Genomic DNA, 20,990 nt, shown 5'->3' with positions numbered 1-20,990 from the left:
AATCTGAATTGCCAGTGTTTAAATGTTTCTGGGTATTCAGTAATGTTTTTGGTACTTTATAGTGAGATCTTTGAGATCCTTTTATTGTTCAGCATCAGAGACTTAGTGGTATTGATTGGCTTGTGGAAAGTGGTCAAGTGCTTCAAGGACAGTGATGCTTGCTGTACTTCCATATACTTGGTGGATGGCTGCTTTGATACAAAGTCCCAGCAATACTGGGAGGAAAATAGACAAGCAGGGTACAGGGCATGAGAAGAAAGATACATTTGTTTTTCTTGCTTTCCTCTGTCAGAGTGGTGGCATGTATCTTCTAGGCACTATGGAGTTCAGCCACTACTGTACAGTTAGCTAGGGTGAAAGCTTGTGGAATTTGGTGACAACTCATGATTAATCCCTGCATACTATATTGCAGATAATCTGGTGGAGGGGAAGAGGAAGCGACGTAGTAACCTTGGTTCTCCCAGCACTTCCAGCAGCAGCACAACTCCTACTCGTAAAGGGCAGGAGAGTCCACGTGTCCCACCAGCCTCCCTGTCTGGGAAAAGGAAACTTATTGCTTCCGAAGATGAGCGATCCCCAGCTAAACGTGGCCGCAAGTCAGCAGTAGTAAAGCCTGGTGAGAACTTGAGTTCATCTAGTTTTTTCCTCCCTGCTTTTTCTGTAATTCATCTTTCCACTTTCCGTAACTTAAAGGTAGATGAGATTGCTGGTTTGTTTTTCTTTTGGTTCTGCATGATTTGAGACTGATTCTCCCTGGATGCATTCAGCAGCCAGAGATATTTTTAGTATAGTCTGAGTATTTACTTGCCATCTTTCCAGTTGTGCTTTTTAGAAATGTTTTGACTTTAATACTGTGATTTGTCTCTCTCTTTTCTTAACTCTTTAGTCAGTCCTGAAAGCTGTTAAAGGGACCCCTCAGCAGTCAGTGTTGTTTCAGGATGTTGATAAGACTTGCAAACTTGTCCCATTAATGTTTCAATTTGAAGATTCTTTGCAACCGAAAGAATAAAAGACCCCTACCTAGCCTAGTGTCATTCTAGCCCAATCCTGCCTCTGTGTCTCCTGCAATAAAATAGTGAGTTGAACAGATTCCCCAGGTACAACATACATTTGAAGACTTACAGCGCTTGTCTCTCTCTGCAGGGGCTCTGAGAGGTGGAGAGTTTGTAAGCACCTGTGAAGGTGTAGATTCTGCAGATCCCCCAGTACTGGAGGGCGACCATGGACCCTTACCCCACAATAAGACCCTCTTTTTGGGCTATGCCTTTCTTCTCACCATGGCAACACCAAGTGACAAATTGGTCAATCACCAGAAGCCATCAGATGGTCCCACTGGGAGCAGCGAGGAGGAAGAAGGTGAGGCAAATCTTACCCATTGCATTTTCAAGTGAAATGCTGTGTCTTTAGGAAAAATGCTGGATACTGTCTGGTCAGACATTTGTGTGAGTACTTGTTTACCCTTTTGCTCTTTAATCCTTTGCAGAAAGGACCTAAGACTCAGTCTGACTTAGCCAACTTGCAGCCTAAGATGTGACAGACCTCAGTGATGATCATAGGCCTGTTCAGCAAGCTAAGAAAGATGTGAAAATTAGTGAGATCAGCATTGTCAGAATAGTATAATGTAAGAAGGAAGGTTTTGAGAGATAAGGGGTAGTGCTGGTGAGCATAGAACTTGAAAGCATGTATGGATTACTCCAGTTAGCCTGTGCTGGTGTCATGTTTCATGCAGTCAAAGAAGTGACAAGGTGCTCACCTGGCTTATGGTTATGGTGTGCTGCCCTCTCTGGTGTCCCCTCCCCTTTCTTTTTTTCTTTTTTTCTTTTTTTTTTTTTTTAGTCTTTCAGTAATTTTCTCTAGACATTCTTGGGAGAGTATCTTGGCTGGGATCCCTTATTGGAATGGATGAGGGCTTTGTAGACTGTGGTGTAAGAACATAAGCAGATAGATTATAGTCGAAAATTGAACTTTCTGCTAGATTTTTTAGAGATGACTCCGTATGATAAACATTACATAGCAAAACAGCTGCGAGCAGGAGCTGGCTATATCCTGGAAGACTTCAATGAAACCCAGGTAAGGGTTCACCTACTAATCTAGAAAAACAGTCACAGAATAGTTGAGATTAGAAGGAATTTCTATAGCTTATCTTGTCCAACTACTCTACTGAAAGTGGGTTCAAATAGAGCAGATTGCTTAGCTCCTTGTTCAGTTGTGTTTCGAGTTTCATCAAGGATGGAAACACCAGAGCTTCTCTGGGCAGCTTGATCCAGTTAGGAAAAAAAAAGGGAATTTCTTGTATTTCAGTTTGTAACTGTTGCTTCTTGTCCTTTGAGTGGATAACACTGAGAAGAGCCTGGCTGCATCTTTTGTACACCCTCGTTTCAGCCATGAATATGCATTAAAAAGACCACCCAAGCTTTTCTCTTTTTGATCTTAAAGTCAGCTCTCTCAGCCTCTTCTGGTATGTCAGGTGCTGACATAGTGGTCCTTGGCTCCCGCATGTCTGGTGTTTTTGGTATACTGCAGAACCTGGGAGTGGATGAAGCACTCCAGATGTGGTCTCGGCACAGGTGTGTGCCTTGGAACACTTAGAGGTAGAGCTCTTCACTTCCCAGATCTACTTGGACAATACTGTAATTTAGTGTGGCTTTTACTTAAATTTTCTTTATTTTTTTTTAAATAAAGAGGGTAAATTGCTTTAGGAACATTTTGCTTGAGGAAGCAATCTTGTCTAGTGACTTACTGAGTCTCAGGTAAATCATCTTTTGTCTGAACTGGAAGAGAGCAGTTATACAATGACTGAGATAGCAGTGATACAAAAACTACTAGGCACAGTTTTTGCCTGTGAACTGCAGAGCTTGGAATAGGATATTATGAAACAGATTCTGAAATCAGTACTACCTTTATCTAATTCACCTTTCACATAATATGGCAGTGAAAATCAGGGTTTCAGTTGTTTTCTTCTTTAAACTGTTTAGCAGCAGGATAATTTTGGGGGTTTTTTTGCGAGCATTGTTTCCTGTTTACATGCCTTGTTTTCTCCCCTTAAGTGTAATGCAGCATACCAGTGTCTTCTAATTGCGGACCAGCATTGTCGAACTCGGAAATACTTGCTGTGCCTTGCCAGAGGGATCCCTTGTGTGTCTCATATCTGGGTCCATGATAGCTGTCATGCTAACCAGCTTCAGAATTATCGGAATTACCTTTTGCCAGCTGGATATAGCCTCCAGGAGCAAAAATTGCTAGAATGGTGAGTCCCAAATAATCATGATCTGAGTCTACAGACTCTTGGAGAGACCTGTTACACGTGGGAGGCCCTTGAATAGTTACTAATACTGAAGGTGACCTGAGTACTGCTCCCTATACTTTCCCTTCCATATAGGAACAACACTTCCATCTCTTTCCTTGGATTTACAATGACCTCTAATGCCAAGGTATATCTGGGTGCCATATACACAAAAAACAGAATCTCCTTGGAAGTCAGGAAGGCATCAGTCTTCTCATGAGGAAGACAGAATTCAGACAAGGCTTCCTACACCCTCGGCTAAATTCTCTAATTGCTCAGAAATGGATAAAGGAGAGCAATACTATGTTAATTGCCTTTTTCCTTGGTACATTTTGAAGCTAGTTTCTGCATTTTCTATGGACATCTAATCCAGAAAGTCTGTTTTGAGATGACAGAAGAAGTCAGACTCCTTAGGCAAGCTGAGGGGCAGACACAAATTTGTGGACAGTTGTAGGCTTTTGGGCAGGAGACTGAAGTCTTCTGCTCAGCTCTGTCAAAGTGGAAGCAATTTGGATGTGCACAAAAAAGGTGGTTCAGGATTAGGGAAGAATTCAGCTTAACTTTGGATATAGGCTACTGTACACACACCCCACCAACACTATCTAGCTACATTTTACGCTCTATGAACAAAGGATAGTCACTCCAAGTACTTCAGTGAGGGTGGTAAGAGTGAGTCATTGTATGCAAGATATTCAAAAAACAATACATGGGAGCAAATCAGGTGACTAGACTACTAGATATTCTTACCAGTCTGCATTTCTCTTAACTCTACAGGCACCCACGAGAAAACCCATTCCATAACCTGAAGGTTCTCCTCGTGTCAGACCAGCAAGAGAACTTCCTGGATCTGTGGTCTGAAATTCTCATGACAGGGGGAGCAGCATCTGTTAAACAGCATTACTCAAATGCTCACAACAAAGGTACTCATTGGCCCATTTCTCAGGGAATCCTATGCCACTGTGGTCTTTAGTATGGTCTAAAACCATGTGGGATGATTTACAAGGTTTCTCTAAGCAGAAAGGAAGGCAAGGGCAGACACTTGGTCCTTGAATGTAATCTGTATATAGATTGCATCTAGGAGACCTATCTTGCAAAGGAGATGCTGCAGCAATTCAGAACATAAGACATCAGTTTCCAGCCTATGTTGAAAGGGGGAAATAGACAAGAGTTGCTCCTGCACCTTCTATTGGTCTCTCAAATTGTGTTTCCGTTGTCCTTCTGAACTTGGCTGTCTCTTCCTCTCCATATGCAATGTAGGCCCTAGCACTTACAGTCTGAGGTCAGGACTCAGGGTCATGCCTATACTGTTGGCTACTGGTTTTCTCCTAATTTTCATCTGGACTAAAAGGCATATTTTCTTGTGAGCTGCAGGGTTGCGGTAGGTGTGTCTTAACTTTTACAATGAGAATTTATTGTCTAGGAATGAGAAGGCCTAAGAGTGATTCAAAGTGGTGAAACACACTGATCTGCTGGGCTGGATGGGGCTTGAAGCAACCTGGTCCAGTGGAAGGTGTCCCTATTCATGTTAGGGGGTGGAATGAGATGAGCTTTAAGGTCCCTCTCAAATCAAATAATTTAGCACTCCGTGCTTCTGTGATGTTCTGCGGCAGAGCAGAATCCTTTTTCTTCACCTGACAGATGCCTGGTTTTCCTCCTGTACAGATCTTGCTTTGGGTGTTTATGATGTGGTGGTGACTGATTTTTCCTGCCCAGCTGGCATCTTGAAGTGTGCAGAAGCTTTACGGCTGCCTGTTGTCTCACAAGAGTGGGTGATCCAGAGCCTTATTGCTGGGAAGAGAGTAGGCTACAAGCAGCATCCAAAATATAAACATGACTGTGTCTCTCACTGAATGAAACTCTGTCCTGCTGTCCAACTATCATGGAGACTGTTTTAAACAGGTTTTAAATGTTTGTGAATTGGGCAGTATGCATGGATTATTGTATATAGTTTTATCTGCTGGACTTTTATGATTAAATAAATGTTTGATCTCTTGTGGTATCTGCTGCTACTCCTCATTATCTAAACTTACTCCATGGCAATGCCTTTAGGAAAGGCATGCGGAGAAAAAATAAATGCTTTCATTTCTCTGAGCTGAATAGCACTAATATTTGGCTGTGAGTAAAGCGTGAGCTCACCACAAAGTCAATTACAGAGGAAGGGGTGTTTTCCATTGGCAGAAGTTCGGGCAGTGGCATTTCTGTTTGTTGGAAGAATACCATGTTGCGTATTCCTCTGGTTTGCTGTTATTTCAATTAATTTCATTAAGGTGCTGCTGAAGTCAGTGCTTAGAATTCCTTGGACAAGTGTAATTTTGTTTTGGCTACCTCTTCTTTTTCTCTGTCATGACTATATAGCTATTAACCTGTGTTAGTGGAGACAAGCTGTACCTAACTAGAGACAGGCACAGCCTTGCACAACTAAACTGCTGGGAGACTGAGGTACAAAGAGTGTGTTAAGTGCTGTCTATCTTTAAATAGTAACAGGATAAATCATCTGCTTCTGAGCTTCTGCATTCACATCTTAGTGTTCAGATGGCATAAAGGCAAAAGCTCTTCACTCAAAAAGTGCTCTAGGCTGAAGGCCTTCCTCCGTCCTCATACAATCCCTTGCTTTAAAAGTGTGAAATTTTTCTCAATGTGTATTTTTTCCTCTATCATTTCATGGCTCAGGCATTTCACTGTGTTGGTCTGTAAATCTCACAACCAAACTTCAACACTTTGTCTAGCTTTCTAGCTTTTTTTAAAACTTTGCATCAGGCACAGTCCTACCATAAACAGCTGAAATGTGTGGAAGGTGCCCGGTCTTGTACTTGCTGGGTGTTGTTACTGTGTCTTTCTGAGTGAGCAGAGACGATTTTTTTCCCCCCAAGGACATGTAATTTCGGTGTGAGATGTGTGCAAATACCAACCCTTTCAGCAGGAGGCTGGTTTCCTGGCAGCATTTTTATTCAAATTGGGAAACCTGATACAACACCCCAGTGACGGACTGGCGTGTCTCTATTGCCAGTCATTCGAATGGACTTGCATCAAGATGGTCTGGTTGTTACAGCAAGGCTAGGAAATCTTAGTAATGGGCAAGAAGTTCCTGCCAGACACCGCTCTTCAATGACAGACAAAGCCATGCCATGCTCCTCCCTTTGCAGCAGGGTGCAGACATTGACAATACTCCATATAATTGCATGACAAGATCTTTTTATTTGGCTTCAGTAGCGTACTCACTAGTAGCATTCTAAATAGTCTGGAATAAGAACGGCGCAGGTGAACATCCCAGGTAAGCATCTCCTTACCATTTTTCTGCCCGCAGAGGCTGCTTTCTACTCAACTAGGGCAAAGCTCCTGTCTTGGCAAGTGTAATTTTACCACATAAACTGTATTAAATTGTATAGAGAAAGCATGTGATTTCAATAGTCTCTATGACCTATACACATATACTAGACTAGTGCACTGAATGAAAAGAGATTTAAAAAATCTACTTCTTCTTCTCTCCCCCTTCACCTCAATAGAAAATTGCTACTGCAGTTTCATTTTCCTCGTGGTATTTGATTAGCAGACATTGTGTACTGTATATCAGCTTACTACACAAGTGGAACTTCTGAATACAGCCAAAACCTCTTTCATAGTCAAAAACAAGATTACTTCCTCCATACTTGAACTTGAAGTGGAACATAATCCAGTTGAAGAGTCCAGACATCATAATTCTGGTTTTTTTCACTTTCTGAAGAGGTTCAGATTGCCTGTCGCTGGAAACACTTATCAATATATGCAGGGCTGCAGAAAGCATATTTTTAATGAGTTCAGAAGAAATGGAATAGCTTTCTGTATTCACTGGGCAGCCTCACTTAAGTGGCAATTCCTGCCAATTCCCTCTGAAACAGTAGTTCACCAGGCAAAAGCCAGCTACAGAGAAAAATTCATTTGAGCGTAAACTCTCCAACTGTCCAAGAGCACCAGTGCTTGACGCATCACTAGTCACAGCCTGAAGGAAAGGTCTTTAGCGCTTAAACACCAAAACTGGAAGAGAATGGTACAATATTAACTACATGTTGAAAGTAACTCTCTTTATCAACCCACACCAGCATTTGTTTGCCAGTATGAACTAGCATCTTGTTCAACTTTCTGCCAAAAGAAACTCAATGGGGAGAAAGTATATGAAGCCCAAAAATTACTGTATGCTGATTTGTTACTTTTCTGTCATATTATTTATCAACACTTGGTGTAAGCCAAAATAATTAGAAGCAATCAATAAAAAATGGCTTTATACTTCAAGTACCTCAAGATAATGCTACAAGCAACCCTCAAAATATTCCTACCTGCCCAAGGTTCCTCCAGCCTGGGTGTAGTACTTGTTATAATCCAAGCGTAGCAGCAGTTGAGCTAAGTCAGAGTTGATCTGATGATTGCGAACACTAGAGAGAATCTTGAAGAGAAGCGATGACTGACGACTGAATCCCTATAAATTTGAAGATGTCAGTTCTGGGCCTTCTCAGAAGAGAAGGAAAGCAAGCATCTCATCTCTGTTTCTGACTACCCAGTCCTTTAAGAGCCTGAAGAAAAGAATCACTGCAAGAGATGTGATGCTTGTGGTCCAGGATAAGGTAAGCTGTGAGCCACAAGAATTCCTAGATGTTAGTTATCCAAAAGGAGGGGTAGAGGTACCAACCTCTGCCTCCTTTCTATTTCAGTATCTGCTCCAATTCTGCCTCTCTGTGCACATAGAATTTCCAACTCATGAAGAGTTCATTAGTTAAAATAATTACAAGCACTTACATAGAAAGTCTTGGCTTACACTCTTGTTCTATAGCTGCTACAGCCAAGATAACTGCTTAGGCAAATGTTTGCATGGGAGGAGAACAGATCCACAGAAACACAGATTCACCTTCACCAAAATACTGAGTTGTGCAGCTCCCCGTTCATCTAATGGGCCCAGATTCTGACTGACCAGAGAACAAAAACTATGACAAAGATCCAGAATTTCATTTAAGCAATGGAAAACCTACATGGAATAAAAAGAACAAATTAGTAGTTGAAACAGAGTTCAAACACAAGAGAGAAAGCAGGTACCTGAAAAGTTGTAGCATTCGTAACAAAGATGTTGCTGATACTGTATTTTTAGTCAGGAACGAAGAAATTGATGTAGCATTTTTTAAAATGTTTTCTATGGAAAAAGGATTTAAATGTTATGCTGTATCTCCCCTCTGCCCTCCCACAATCTTTTGCAGACATTTCTAGGAAAACAGCAATTGGCATGAACCATCCAGAGAGGCACAGGAGTTACACACTGGCTTCTCTATCCAACCAGCAAGTCATCACTGCAGCTTTGGGATTAAGAAAGCAGGATAAAGATCAATAAGAGCTATGGTTCAAGGCTTTGGTTTCACTGTTCACTACATTTGGAATTTCTTTTGTATCAATTGATCTGACTGGGTAATTACTATTCTGACACCCTAACTCCACAAAATAAATGAGCACAGAGACACTATGTTTCACTGAAAGTAACCTTTGCAAATGTTTTTGTGATGCTGTTTATAAAAGTACTTATGTTTTGTTTGGGTTTTTTTTAATTAACAAAATTAGAAAGACCCTAAGTCCACTTGGGAACATCTCAACTATTTTTTTTTTCTCTGAAGGAGAAGAGGGAATTTTCCCTAGTCTAAAGCATATCAATATGAATCGCTCAGGAATACAGTTCCCAGCACTATGCTCATTAGTACTTTAATAAAATAGCCTGTGATAAAAACACAGCAATAAAATACAAGTTATTAAGGTTAACTGAACACTGAAATAAGCTTGACTTAGAATTGCCAGGACTACAGCATTCACACTCACCAGCTGTAAATTAAGATGCTCTTAATTCAATTATCGGTTATAGTTTATAGCTGCCTTACTCCTAGAATTGTAGTCTGCAGTCTGCAGGAGATTATCACTGATCTGTTTTAAAAGATGTGATTTGTCGTATCTTTTCAAAAACGTGTGTTTTTTAGAGTACTTGGAGACTTAGTAGAAAAAGGTGAAAACAAGACCTACTTACAGGTTTTAGGAGGATGAAAGATTGAGCCAACAAATTACTTAGGAAATGATCATGAGCCAATCGTATACTCTCAAAATCTCTTGTGGCATTTATCTGCTGCAGAAGCTGTGAGAACTGAGACTCCAGTACATCTACCTGATGAATATGAGAAGATACTTCATTAGTGATTGGAGGAATTGGGAATTATTCAGACCAGCCAGAAGTTTTGAATAAGAAACTTTCCTTATTGCTACTCTTATGTTAGAGACTGAGGATCCTCTTCTCTCTGGCTGACAAATGGGGAATTATATTACATAATGTGCAGTATGCAACGATTTTTGATGCCTAAGTAATATCTATGTAGAAAGGGAAATTATAATTTTCTTTAACTATGAAAAAGTATAGAGCTAGCATGTAAACAGAGGTATTTGATTGTAGTAATTTCTGAATTTTATTTGGGGAGAAACTATTTTGAATCTTAGGGCAAAGGCTGCAGTACAAAAGCTCAGCCAGATTACTGTAGAGAATTTAGAAATCCAGCCTCCTCTCAATTCTTTAAAAAACAAAGCAAACAAAAAAGCCCAAAACTTAATTCAGAGTTTACTTAAAGAGGCCAGAGAAGGAATCGGGATGGTATCGTAATGATGGTCCTTCAGACATGACTGGTTTCTCACAGACATTTAGTAGCATTAGAGAACTACTACAGAACTTCTCCGTTTCACTGATACGCAAGTCCAAAAGCTTCGTAATTGTAGCAGGAGTCTGGGAACTTGTAGGAAGCTCTAGACTTGCGAAGAAAATCCTGATTTCCTTAAGGTACAAAGAATCAGAAAGCTGAGATGGATCTTCAGTGCACCCTCAGTGCATTTCTGCCAGTTTCTGATTAACTGATACAGTTTATCTTTCTCTGTAATACTGACCTGCAGATAATACTGAAGATTGTCCACAAGGAAAGCCATGTGATCCCTCAGACGCCACTTGATGGCATCTGTTCTGTTAGATTTCAGGTGTTTGCGTTGCATCTGGAGAGCCCAGCAGTGCTGTAGCTCAGCCTGGACTCGTCGCACACTCAGCAGGTATTTGAACACAACATTGTACCTACAATCAAAAAATACAAAGTTGGTTAAGACTTTCTCTGCTGCAGTTACTGGAGAATGTAACCATGCAAGACTGGAAAAAGAAACAGGAGGTGACAGCCAATAGTTAGGGCCAATCAGGTCATGGCCCAGGTGCCCCATGGCACCTCTTTGCAGAGTAAGATTTCTCCTTGTATTGATTACTGATGAAAAAAATATGAAGTTAGTTTCAGTGTAAGGAAGGGAGCTGTCAATGAAAACACTGCTTGTTAAAGCAGCGATGTTTGTAAATTAGTGCATACCTGTCAGCATCTTGCAGGTCTTACTGTCATTACAAGTACTTTCAACATGAGCAAGTGGAATGAGGGATTTTAATGTTCAGGGAGCAATAGCTCTACCTTTCTCTCCATAGAGAGGGAAAAAATCCCAACACATTAGTTGAATGCCTCATATCAGGGAACATACAGATGAATATAGAATGACCATACCTAGTACTTACTTCTCGAGAACAGCAGGAGTAAAAAGAATGTGCAGTGGCCATTGAACTTTATAAGAAAGGCCCAGAGCTGCCCATCCAGATGTGGGGGCTTCACGTGGGGATAATTCCCGGGAAGGCCCTTCACGAGTCTGAGAAGTATCTAAAAACAAGTAAGGTGCTGAATTACTTTATCTTCTCAGTCAGTGCAACCGTGGCAAGAAAGAAAAGCGAGAATTAAGAAGAGCCAAAGTAGTCTAGGCCATCACATAGGGCAGTACAGTTAACAAAATTAGTATTTAACTTGAGAGAGGGGTAAGTAATCGATTTGAAAACAGGGTCATCAACTCCCCTCTTAATTTACTTCTAAAATTGCAAGTAGATACCTTTATGTTCCTTTCCATGATACTCAATGGTTAAGTGAAGAAGAGGAAGAAGGTTGTCATCATCTAACAGCACCTTATGAGCAGACTGCTGAAATGCAATGTTGACATCTGACAACAAGAGAACACATATCAGCACAAGATGATGCAGCTAGTACTAATTTTGCACTCATTACTTACTCTTGGTCCTAAAAGACAACAATGATCCATTATTAACACTTTTCTTTTAATTCCAGTTTCAAGTACCTACCATCAGAAGGTTTCTCAGATTGTCTCACAGAGTGAGTGAAAACATTCTCATTCACAAGTGCTGTAGTTTCAAAACTGATGACATAATGTAAAGAGTTAAGATAGAACTCTTCTGTACTGGACATGGCTTACCACTTCCCTGCTGTACCACGATGAGGACAGTTTAGTAAGCAAATAAGCAACACTCACCATGTTCAGTTACAGCTGTAGGTGGTGTCTTTAACATGTGCTGTGCAGTGTCAATGAAGGCCTGAAACAGCTCACCTCTTCCCAAAAGGTAAAAGTCTTTTATAATCTGTGGAGATAAAATTTTTTGTACCTAACATACCAAAAACTGAGCAGAAATTTAAAGTGTCAGTTTTTATTATCTGAACATTTTTATTACCTGGACAACTGCTGTTTCTAAACAGCTGGAAAGCTCTGAATCTCATGCACTGACCAAAAAGCCTACACTGCCTTTGCTTCAAGATGCAAACTACAAAACCACATACACATACCCCTCTAACTCTGTCTCTGAACAAGTTCTATCAGTGTATGCTCATTCTTGAGACTGGAAAATGAAAACAGCTTGACCGTAGTGAAGTAAGCCCAGAATGTAAGGCAATAAAGTATTTAATAGAAAGAAAGAAGGGAAGAAAGAGCTGCTGTAGCAAAAATGAACTAGCAGTTGCATTACCTTCAGTTGTCCTAGTAGATCTGATTCCTCCACCATCAGTTTCCAAAGATGCTAGTGAAGAAACAAAAATCAAACAAAACAACAGCGACCTCCACTCAGAATTATCTCACCCATTCAGAGAGAAGAATAGCTGCTGTCTTAAAACACTTGCGATACATACAAAAAGAGCATCTGTACAAAATGCTATATAAAGTACAAAAGAACACAGTGACAGTCCTGTGTAGCAGTCCATGCTGCCGGCTAAAATTCTTGATATGTACTGGCAAAAAATTCTGCCTAATAAATCTAAAGACCTGGGAGCAAAAAAAAAGTGCAAACTCCTATGAAATCAGTTCTACCCCAATTTTGTTCTCTAACCTTCCCATTTTCTTAAGTTCTCCTCCCCGCCCCAAGTGAAAAAAAGACGAAAAACTGCCAAAGCACGTGCTCAGTGAGATGCTATCTACAATGCTGAAAGCAAATGAGAACTTCTGAAGTCACTTCAAGTGAAATAAAAAACCCTACAAAAATTCCCTTCTTTCCCTTATAAAAGACCATAGTATTCGTTAACGTCCTTTTGTCATTAGAAGTTGGGTTTACATGAAGCACTGAGACCAGTTAGAACAGATGCACTGTTCACGTTTGTTCAATCACTGGCACTGATGAGCCCCCTTCTTCCAAGTCCTTCACAAAACTTAAGAGCTCCTCAGCCTGCGTAGTAGTTACCCCTCCTAGGATGCTCACCTCAGCAACAGTGCTCCGTATCCAGTCAACCACTGATTCAAAGTCCACCAAACTAAAAACTGGTTGCTGCTTGAGTCGATGTAGCTCTGCTGCAAAAGTGTCCTCCTGGTTTTTTAGGATGGAGCCTGTGCAGCAATGAGAAGAGTTTCAGAGAGTAAAAAGGGATGCCATTTGGAGACGTGCAGACCTCTTCCAACACAATGGAACAGAAAGGCTGTCCAGGCAACACTATCTCAGGTCTGGCAAGGAGCACGAAGAGGAGGCTTCAAAGTACAACTATCAAGCTGTAAGATTTCTACTGCAAGTACAGTTGCGATATAGACACTTGCCAGGGCAGTGCTGTGGTATCAGTAAAACCCCCACCAATATTTTCTACATAAATGGTTGCTGCTAAAAGCCCTTTTTCTAGGACAAAGCTAGATCTTAGAACCCATAAACTTTTCTGCCACATTAACCAGTTGGTTTGGGTCTCCACATACCACTGCCCCTTTCAATTTTTTCCTACTGCTTGAACTTGGGGACTTTGTTTCTTTTAACTAACTGAGCTAGAAGACCAATTTCTTTTACCCTTGCTTCTGCTACTGCAAGAAAACAGTCCAGCTGAATTGGTCCTTTGTTCTCTGTAATGTCGCTCAAGTAATTTAAGTACTTTTGCATAGACATGCTCAAGGTATAGCCACCACAGCAGTCCTCTCCCATTGGTGTAGGAATATATTTCCCAAACCTCCCCCAATGTAAACTTTTCAAGCTGTCAAAGTGAACCATCATCTAGAATTTTCCCTCCCTTGCTGTCTTTAAGGCTCCATATAATTTGTCTTTCACAACAACTTTGGGACCGCCTTGCAAGTTAATCTCTCATGTTTATGGATGCAAGTTAATCCCATGACACCATTCTGCCAGATATACACTTAGAGCAAGATGTGTGTGCCTTTGTGTCTGTCTGCAGCCTTTAGGGAGAGGGATGCAAACTGAAAAGAAAACAAGGCATTTGCAATCGCTTTATCCAGAGCAAATCACACGGTGACTTGCTGCTGGAAACTTGGAGACTATGTTTGAAAAGTGTTACTTACACATCCTCTTCTTACACCTCTCCCTTGGAACCAGTCAGAAGCAGAACACCGGGACTACTGCTCTGTCCTGGCACAACTATCCACATAGTCTGAAGAATAACAGCCAGTAGTCACTGACTGTTGAGGAATTCATTAATGTAGCATTTTGGAAACTATATGTCAGTCACTCATAACTGAGCAAAGGCTGCGAGAAAGATATTCCTTACCTTTTCTGGTCAGGTTAACATTCTGATTCTCAAACATCTGGACAGATTCTCCCACAAAGAGGATTTTCTCGGCAACCCGTACAGGAATGTATGAAGGCAGCATTTCTATTCTCAAAGAAAACTGCTTTAGAGACGGAGCTAACATGTTCTCCTCCTCAATCAAACGCTGCCAGAGACACCAGAGAAAATAAATCAAATGCAAAACAGTGTCAGAAAACCAGTCAGAAAAGGTGTATAAAGTGGTGGGTGTGTGTGAGGGGACATCTAAGAACTTTGGAAGTAAGCAGAAAGGTACCAGAACTGATTTGTATCATTTAAGTAAGCCAGTAAACTTCCTTATGCTTCTGGTATGCTAGCAGATCTCCCTAGAGATATTGCTTCCATCAGAGTGGAGCAGAAAGAGAAAAAGAAGTAAAGCCTTTGTGGAACAGTGATAAATTAGCTGTATTAAAGGACTATGCTACATAAGCAAAAGGAGTTTTATTGCAAATGCATTACATAAATTTTTTGCTGCCATAACAATGTTAACTAGCATTACCAAAAATAATCCTCCCCTACACTCATTCCTATGTTTTAACACTTGCGATACAGGCCAAATATAAACACCTCCACTAGTGAGAAAATAGGATAAAGATCCAAGGGCTTGCTAGCAAAGATAAGGCAATTTTCTCAGTTCCTGTCAAAGCTGTTTTAGAACAATACAGTGAGTTACTAATTTTTTTTCTGAATTTTAATAAGGAGCTCCCAAGTATGGAGGCAAGATCTTCCTTCACAAATTTAACATTGATAATTTCATTTGGCTTTCTTCTTGCTGGAGAATTAGTTTCAGTGATCCGTAATCCAGAAAAAATTGCCCAAACAAAGTTTTGAGAATGCCATCTACAAAATTCTTCATTTCAGTAGAAGAGTTGAGTACAAATTGGTATAATACTGATATTAACAGGTGGGCAATTACTTTCTTGAGATTCTAGCAATACTTTTAGATGAGGCAATATCCAAGTTTTTTATCAGTCTATCCCATTTTACTCTTTGACTGAAGAATTGCCAACACTGTTAAGTCAATACTGAAGAAAGAAGTTGCTTAGTCTACAATTTCCACCATGGACCCAGAAGACTCAACAATATTCACTTTTTTTATCCAATATAGCGAAATAACAATTTTTTCCACTAACTGCCTTTTAAAAGTTTTCCCCTGTTTTTCTCTGGGTGTAGTCTGTTTTCAGTAGAGACTGCTGGCACAGGGCACTTAATTAGTATGCAACACAGAGCTTCTGTGTGGTCACAGCCAAGCTGCATGCACCACACTAACTCTGTAGGTGCCTATGGAATGTTTTCTTTCCATAAACTAGAGGGTGAGTTTAGAGTTGAAGTTGTTCCACACTGTTCTCTAGTCAGGCACTATTCAAATGTTCAGTGTGGAAGACTACTCCACTGAGAAAACTGCTTTGCAAAAGGGAACTCTAATGGTATAGCATCTACAGGAAGAGCTACCACATTTCACCAGCGTGCTGGCAGGCTGCTCCCTTGCTTAGCAGTCCCTTGACTCTCACATAACACATTTTGTATCATTAATGTCAGTTGCATTAACCTGTTAGGCAACATTTGCACAACCAATGGTTGTGCAAGAAAGACACCTGACCCAGCTGCCCACAGAAAGTGTGCAAAAGTGTGCAAGCCAAATTTCCCACACCCTGTTCCTTGCAATTGCTCACACTACCAGCAATGTCTATGTTAAACAGATCACACTGTTGACCATAAGAAATGAGAAAAGAGTCAGTCAAGAACAGTGGGCATGCAGAAGTTCCCATTACTTGACAGCAGCATATACACAGATTTCATCCATAGGGCTTTTTGCCCTGGGGTTATCCAACTGTGCCAAACAATAGGTCTCTGTCCCTTATGCCTAGCAGCAACCTATTACAGTATTACTTCAATTAACTATCTTAGTAGGTTTCAGTGTATGTATAGTCTAGTATAGCTCACACTGAAGCAGAATACAATACACTTCTTTAGTTCCCTAGAGACAAAAGATGCCAAGTTACGACTCGTAAATCTTACCAGGTCCTGCAGTTCTCGTAGCTGTTTTCCAGTAAGTCCCCCAATTCCTAAGTCATCATCATCTTCTTCAGGCTGGCTAGGGACATTTCCAGAAGAGGGGCCCTGTTTGATAAAGAACTCTTCATGTTGGTCTAGTAGCAATCCATGCAGCATCCAGGCAGAGAGCTGTTTATACATGACTCCGTGGCACACAGCCAGAATCCTGAGGTCAAGAGAAACAGTCAGTCAGGCCTTTGCACACAATAATCAAAATTTCATTGGATGTCATTCCAGAAGGTCCAGTTGGTCAGCCAGGCAGTATGGCTAATGTGGTATTTTATATCTCTTTTTTTTTTTTGTAAACAGAGGAAGGTGGACAAAACCAGAAGGTGCAAAACGAAGCAAACATCTCCTCTGGACATGTGGCTTCTCCATGGAAATCTGCTAGTATGCCAGAGGTATAAATCTGCAATGGCTGCTGTTTCTACTCAAATGACATTTTAAGTAGTTTTACTTTCTCCACAATGGCATACAAACATCACAACACTCATACAGTCACATTCATGATTTTGAAGGATCAAAGATCAGTAACAGGTCTACCATATGCAAAACAATTCACATAGACTTCAAAGAAGAAAAAAAAAAATTCGGTCTGAAGTTTTATGAGCCCTTAACCCAAAGTATGGAGAAACCCTTAATTCACAAGCCTGCTTTAGATAAATAATGGGGAGAGTGACAGTTTTCCCTTGCATGTTACTCCCTTTTTACCATGCAAGGCTGTTTTGCATGCGCTGTTTCAACAAGTAAGAAACGCTTTGTCACTAACTCCAGAAGAAAGAAGTAACAGTTTTACTGTATCTACATACTTTTCAAGAGCACTGCGAACAGGAGGCAACCCCCCACAGCTATGTTTGTGGACTGTCTCCAATATCTGGCATCCATGAATCTACAGAAAGAAAAGGTTAGACTACATCTGTTATTTGAATCTGTACTGACCTTTTTATGCATTTAAACATTACACTTTCAGCTAAGAAAAAAATGCCTTCACAAACTGAGCAAGTCTTACAGGAAGGAAGGTGTAACAGGCTCCATGTAGTAATGAAAAAGGCCTTCTATGTGTGGCTCTACACTCAAGCTTCTCTCAATACTTTCCCTTAAAAAAATATAAGTGTCTCTGGATTCTGAAAACATTACCCTCTGCCTTTTTTATCTCAGGCAACAGTCAGAGAAAACAGACTCAGAAAATAAAAAATTCCAACCACCAGCATCCTGTCCTACAAAATTCAAGACATCAAAGATGAGGGGATAAGGGAGAGAGTCAAGTACAGTGTAAATGAATTTGTAAAATAGTCTCTCAATACTTAGAGTAGAACTCGGAATAGGTCATCCATTATTGAAACTACATTGTTTTCTAGTATTAGAAGTCTGAGATGGAGGCAGAAATGACTGTATCAGTTAAAGAGGAAACCTGTTAAGAGAAACTATCTGCATTTTTACTGTACCTTCTGACTTTTGATCTGTTCCACCATGACCATCACAGAAGGAAAGAGTAACTGAAACTGCAGAACAAGAAGTGAAATATTGATTTAAGTTGTTATGTAAGGAAGAGAGAAAGAAACTATACCTAACTGTGGACAGCAGCTGAACACAATCATTTAATGAAACCATTTTCTGTCTTTCCCCACAAATTAGAAACATGACATGCAAATCTCTAGGAAGTATGTCTTCCCTCCACTGCACCAAAATGCACAAAGTTACTATGATCCAGCAGTAGTTCAGGCTAAACACAGTCAGTGAGGAATGTGTGAGGGTCAAGGTGGAGGACCTTAGCCTTGTGTTGAAGTGCAAGTGATCCTCTGAGCATGATGAAGGGACTACAGATGTAGAGGCATTAGACAGAAATGGCATGACATGATGAAGTAAGCCTTGCTTATCCCACCCCCTTTCTTATTAGACTCATTGATGAATAAGAGCAAGCAAAGAACACTACCTCTTTAATAACATGACATACCTGGTCCAAGGAGTAATTAACATGTGAGATGGAAAGATGTGGGTCAGCCAGAAACTACAAAGATAAAGAAATTAATAAAGATTAATTATCACAACCACTGGATGATGACACTACCCAAGATATGACAACTACTTGTCTAGCACAGATTAATCAAAACCTCTAAAACTGAAAACAGAAGCCCCAACAGTCTGAGACAGCACTGGGCTCTGACAAATGTGGAGCCCTTACTGAACTGAAGGAAGAGGGGACAATACTTATCAGGATGAAAAGTAATTTACAATGGCATCTCACAGGAATAATTTGGAAAGCATCCCTAACATGGAAAGGAAAATACCTTGTTTCATCTTAGAAGCTACTACTAGCATGTTTATTGTAGAAATGACAAATTTCCACAATCTGTAAGCAGCACTACAGCCTCTTGTTCTGTATCTCTCTCCTTTACCTCTTGTTCTAGGTCAAGTAGTGCCTGTCGATAAGGTTGCAGCACTGAATCAAGACCTGTGCAGAAGGCTCTCAAATAAATGCCATGCAATCCACTCTGGTTTTGCTGAGACGGATGGTGATCCTGAAACCAAACAATAAAATCTGCATCAGCATCCTAGTGCAAGTCTGAATAGTAATGTAATATCCGTGCAGTGTCATAGCAGTAGTCAGTGCTCTGAACATGCCGAAATGCACCTTAGCTCACCATAAAGTGACCAGAAAAATAAATACAACATTGTAATAATGAGAGTCACTTGAGCAGATTTACATTGAGCTCTTTTGTGGACCTATGCAAGTGCTGGGATCCACTGGTACCAGTGCTTCTTTTCACTTAAGCATGCCTCTTGGATATCAAGGCTCTTCGCAAGTCAGGAGGAGACAGTCACGAGCATCCTGCTGAGCTCACAAACCCTGGGCAGTCTGCTGTAGTCAGAAATTACTACAAGACTTCCCCAAGAATAAGATTTTGCATTTGATGCATCCTTCACTGCTCTCTACCCTCCCTTACATGCATCGCACAGAGCTTTCTGGAGCTCTGCTCGGTGTTAGCGCGAGTGCGTGTGTGGGCCACGGGCCACTCCTGTGTCCTGGACAGCTTGGTCTTACTGCTATCTGCCGCGCTATTCCCGGGAAATACCACGGGCCGGCTGCCCCACCTGCTGCTGTACGTGTCCTGTGTACTGCTCCACGAATTCGGCGAAGCGAATGTAGTCGGTGCCCAGGCGGCAAAGCCGATTCAGGACGCTGGTCTCGCTGGGGTGCAGAAACGGCAGCTCCTGAGACACCTAGAAGGGGAAACAGCGGTGACGGATGGACGGACGGACCGCACAGGGCGGAGGCGGGAACCAGACGGGGCGGGGACCGGGGTGGGGTGGGCTTTGTTCGGGGTGGGTTTTGTTCGGGGTGGGTTTTGTTCGGGGTCCTGCCGCACCTGGAGGCCGCCCCGCTTGCTCCAGGTGAAGGCCGCCCCCGGGTACCCGCTCAGCGCCAGCAGCAGCTCGTGGATCATCCTGCCGCGCGGGGCCGCGCGGGCTGCCGGGAGGAACGCGGGGGGCGCCGGGAGGAACGCGGGGGGCGCCGGGAGGAACGCGGGGGGCGCCGGGAGGAACGCGGGGCCCGCAGGGAGGAACGCGGGGCCCGCAGGGAGGAACGCGGGGCCCGCAGGGAGGAACGCGGGGCCCGCAGGGAGGAACGCGGGGGGCGCAGGGAGGAACGCGGGGGGCGCCGGGAGGAACGCGGGGCCCGCAGGGAGGAACGCGGGGGGCGCCGGGAGGAACGCGGGGCCCGCGGGGAGGAACCCGGGGCCCGCAGGGAGGAACCCGGGGGGCGCAGAGGAGACGGGGGAGGAGGAGGGGCACGGCCGGCGGCCCGGGCCGCGCGAAGGCGAGCACGCCGGAAGGGGCCGCGGGAGTGGCCTGGCGGAGCGCGGACTGAGGGGGGCCGTGGCCCCCGCTCACGTCCCGACCGCTCGAGAGGCGCGTTGGCCTTGGCTCGCGGCAGGAGGAGGACGGTGCAGGAACGTGGGTGGCTGTGATGGCAAGAGTCCGTTCGGGAGGTCCCATCCAGGACAACCGCAAATGCGCAGGCTTCTAGGCAGACTTGGTTTCGGTATGCCTCAGTAGGTTTCTTTATCGGTTTCTCGTGTTATCTGTCAGTGTTCTATCAGTCCCAGTTTTACCTTTCTTCATTTATTATATATTGTTTTCCTTCACTTCCTGTCATAATACGGGTAGTCTTTTAAAAATTGTCTAGCTTGAAAACTATAATGTTATTTAATAAAGTGGTTTTTAGCAGGCTCTTTTTCATTTCCCCCCTTATTTTTCACAGTGTTTTTCTCTATGTGCATTTTTACTCTTATTCATTTAGAAGAAGTTAGTGTTTAGTGTTAAGGGTCATCTAATATGTATTTGGTTCAGCTTGCCACAATAAGGTCTGAAATGTAGGAAGAATATGGGCATGTACTATCTATAGCTATAGAGCTTTATGCACAACTTGGGAGCCCTGACATTATTGTTTATCGTGTATGAGTATAATAAAACTATCCTCTTTCGATGGACAAAATTTCTAGTGTCATAATAAAGAGTGAGAGTGGCTAGACATTTGTTATGCATCCTTGACATAAATATCACAGTATACAGTTGGTCTGGAAACCCATGCAAAAGAACAAATAACAGTAGTTTGTTTAAAGGATTTTGGTGCTCATTTTCTCTAGGAAGCCTAGTGATTAGTCATTAAGGCCAAAAACTTAAAAGAATTTTTTTTCCAGAATCGATTGCTCAAATTTTGAAACGAGAGAAAAATAGGTATCTCT

The 20,990-nt window shown here is 42.0% G+C and overlaps 2 protein-coding genes across 10 annotated transcripts in view; one reads left to right on the top strand and one right to left on the bottom strand.

Moving 5' to 3' along the window:
- TP53BP1 (tumor protein p53 binding protein 1) overlaps window positions 1–5,314 on the top strand; it is a 29,294-nt gene extending 23,980 nt beyond the window's left edge. For all 9 annotated transcript variants that reach the window (XM_058846816.1, XM_058846813.1, XM_058846814.1 and 6 more), the window contains 6 exons: window positions 413–616; window positions 1,144–1,356; window positions 1,976–2,070; window positions 3,048–3,247; window positions 4,058–4,203; window positions 4,946–5,314. In XM_058846816.1, the coding sequence (XP_058702799.1) occupies window positions 413–616; window positions 1,144–1,356; window positions 1,976–2,070; window positions 3,048–3,247; window positions 4,058–4,203; window positions 4,946–5,133 (1,046 nt within the window). In that variant the 3' untranslated portion in view covers window positions 5,134–5,314. The remainder of the gene's footprint in view (window positions 1–412; window positions 617–1,143; window positions 1,357–1,975; window positions 2,071–3,047; window positions 3,248–4,057; window positions 4,204–4,945) is intronic.
- A 1,141-nt stretch (window positions 5,315–6,455) lies between these two features.
- Window positions 6,456–20,776, bottom strand: TUBGCP4 (tubulin gamma complex component 4). Its single transcript, XM_058847023.1, has 18 exons — window positions 19,611–20,776; window positions 19,336–19,464; window positions 18,639–18,761; window positions 18,197–18,250; window positions 17,688–17,744; window positions 17,052–17,131; window positions 16,207–16,408; window positions 14,149–14,314; window positions 12,873–12,997; window positions 12,150–12,200; window positions 11,663–11,768; window positions 11,228–11,335; window positions 10,866–11,004; window positions 10,211–10,388; window positions 9,312–9,446; window positions 8,160–8,276; window positions 7,594–7,733; window positions 6,456–7,294 (listed from the first exon to the last, which is right to left on the bottom strand). The coding sequence occupies exons 1-18, from the start codon at window positions 19,686–19,688 to the stop codon at window positions 7,282–7,284; spliced, it is 2,001 nt and encodes a 666-aa protein (XP_058703006.1). The 5' UTR covers window positions 19,689–20,776; the 3' UTR covers window positions 6,456–7,281.
- Between the last annotated feature and the right edge of the window lie 214 nt (window positions 20,777–20,990).

The sequence above is a fragment of the Poecile atricapillus genome, chromosome 11 (genome assembly GCF_030490865.1).
Source record: "Poecile atricapillus isolate bPoeAtr1 chromosome 11, bPoeAtr1.hap1, whole genome shotgun sequence".
NCBI lineage: Eukaryota > Metazoa > Chordata > Aves > Passeriformes > Paridae > Poecile > Poecile atricapillus.
The sequence above is the reverse complement of the archived record's forward strand: the minus strand, read 5'-3'. Positions and strand labels throughout refer to the sequence as shown.

What these genes read in the sequence shown, in the direction of transcription:
- TUBGCP4 (XM_058847023.1), bottom strand. Translation starts at nt 19,688, where the DNA reads ATGATCCACGAGCTGCTGCTGGCGCTGAGCGGGTACCCGGGGGCGGCC. An exon ending in AACAGATCAAAAGTCAGAAG is followed by an intron (nt 17,132 to 17,687) that starts GTACAGTAAAAA and finishes TTCTTTCTGTAG; the next exon opens with ATTCATGGATGCCAGATATT. An exon ending in TGTTAACCTGACCAGAAAAG is followed by an intron (nt 12,998 to 14,148) that starts GTAAGGAATATC and finishes ATTGCTGCACAG; the next exon opens with GCTCCATCCTAAAAAACCAG.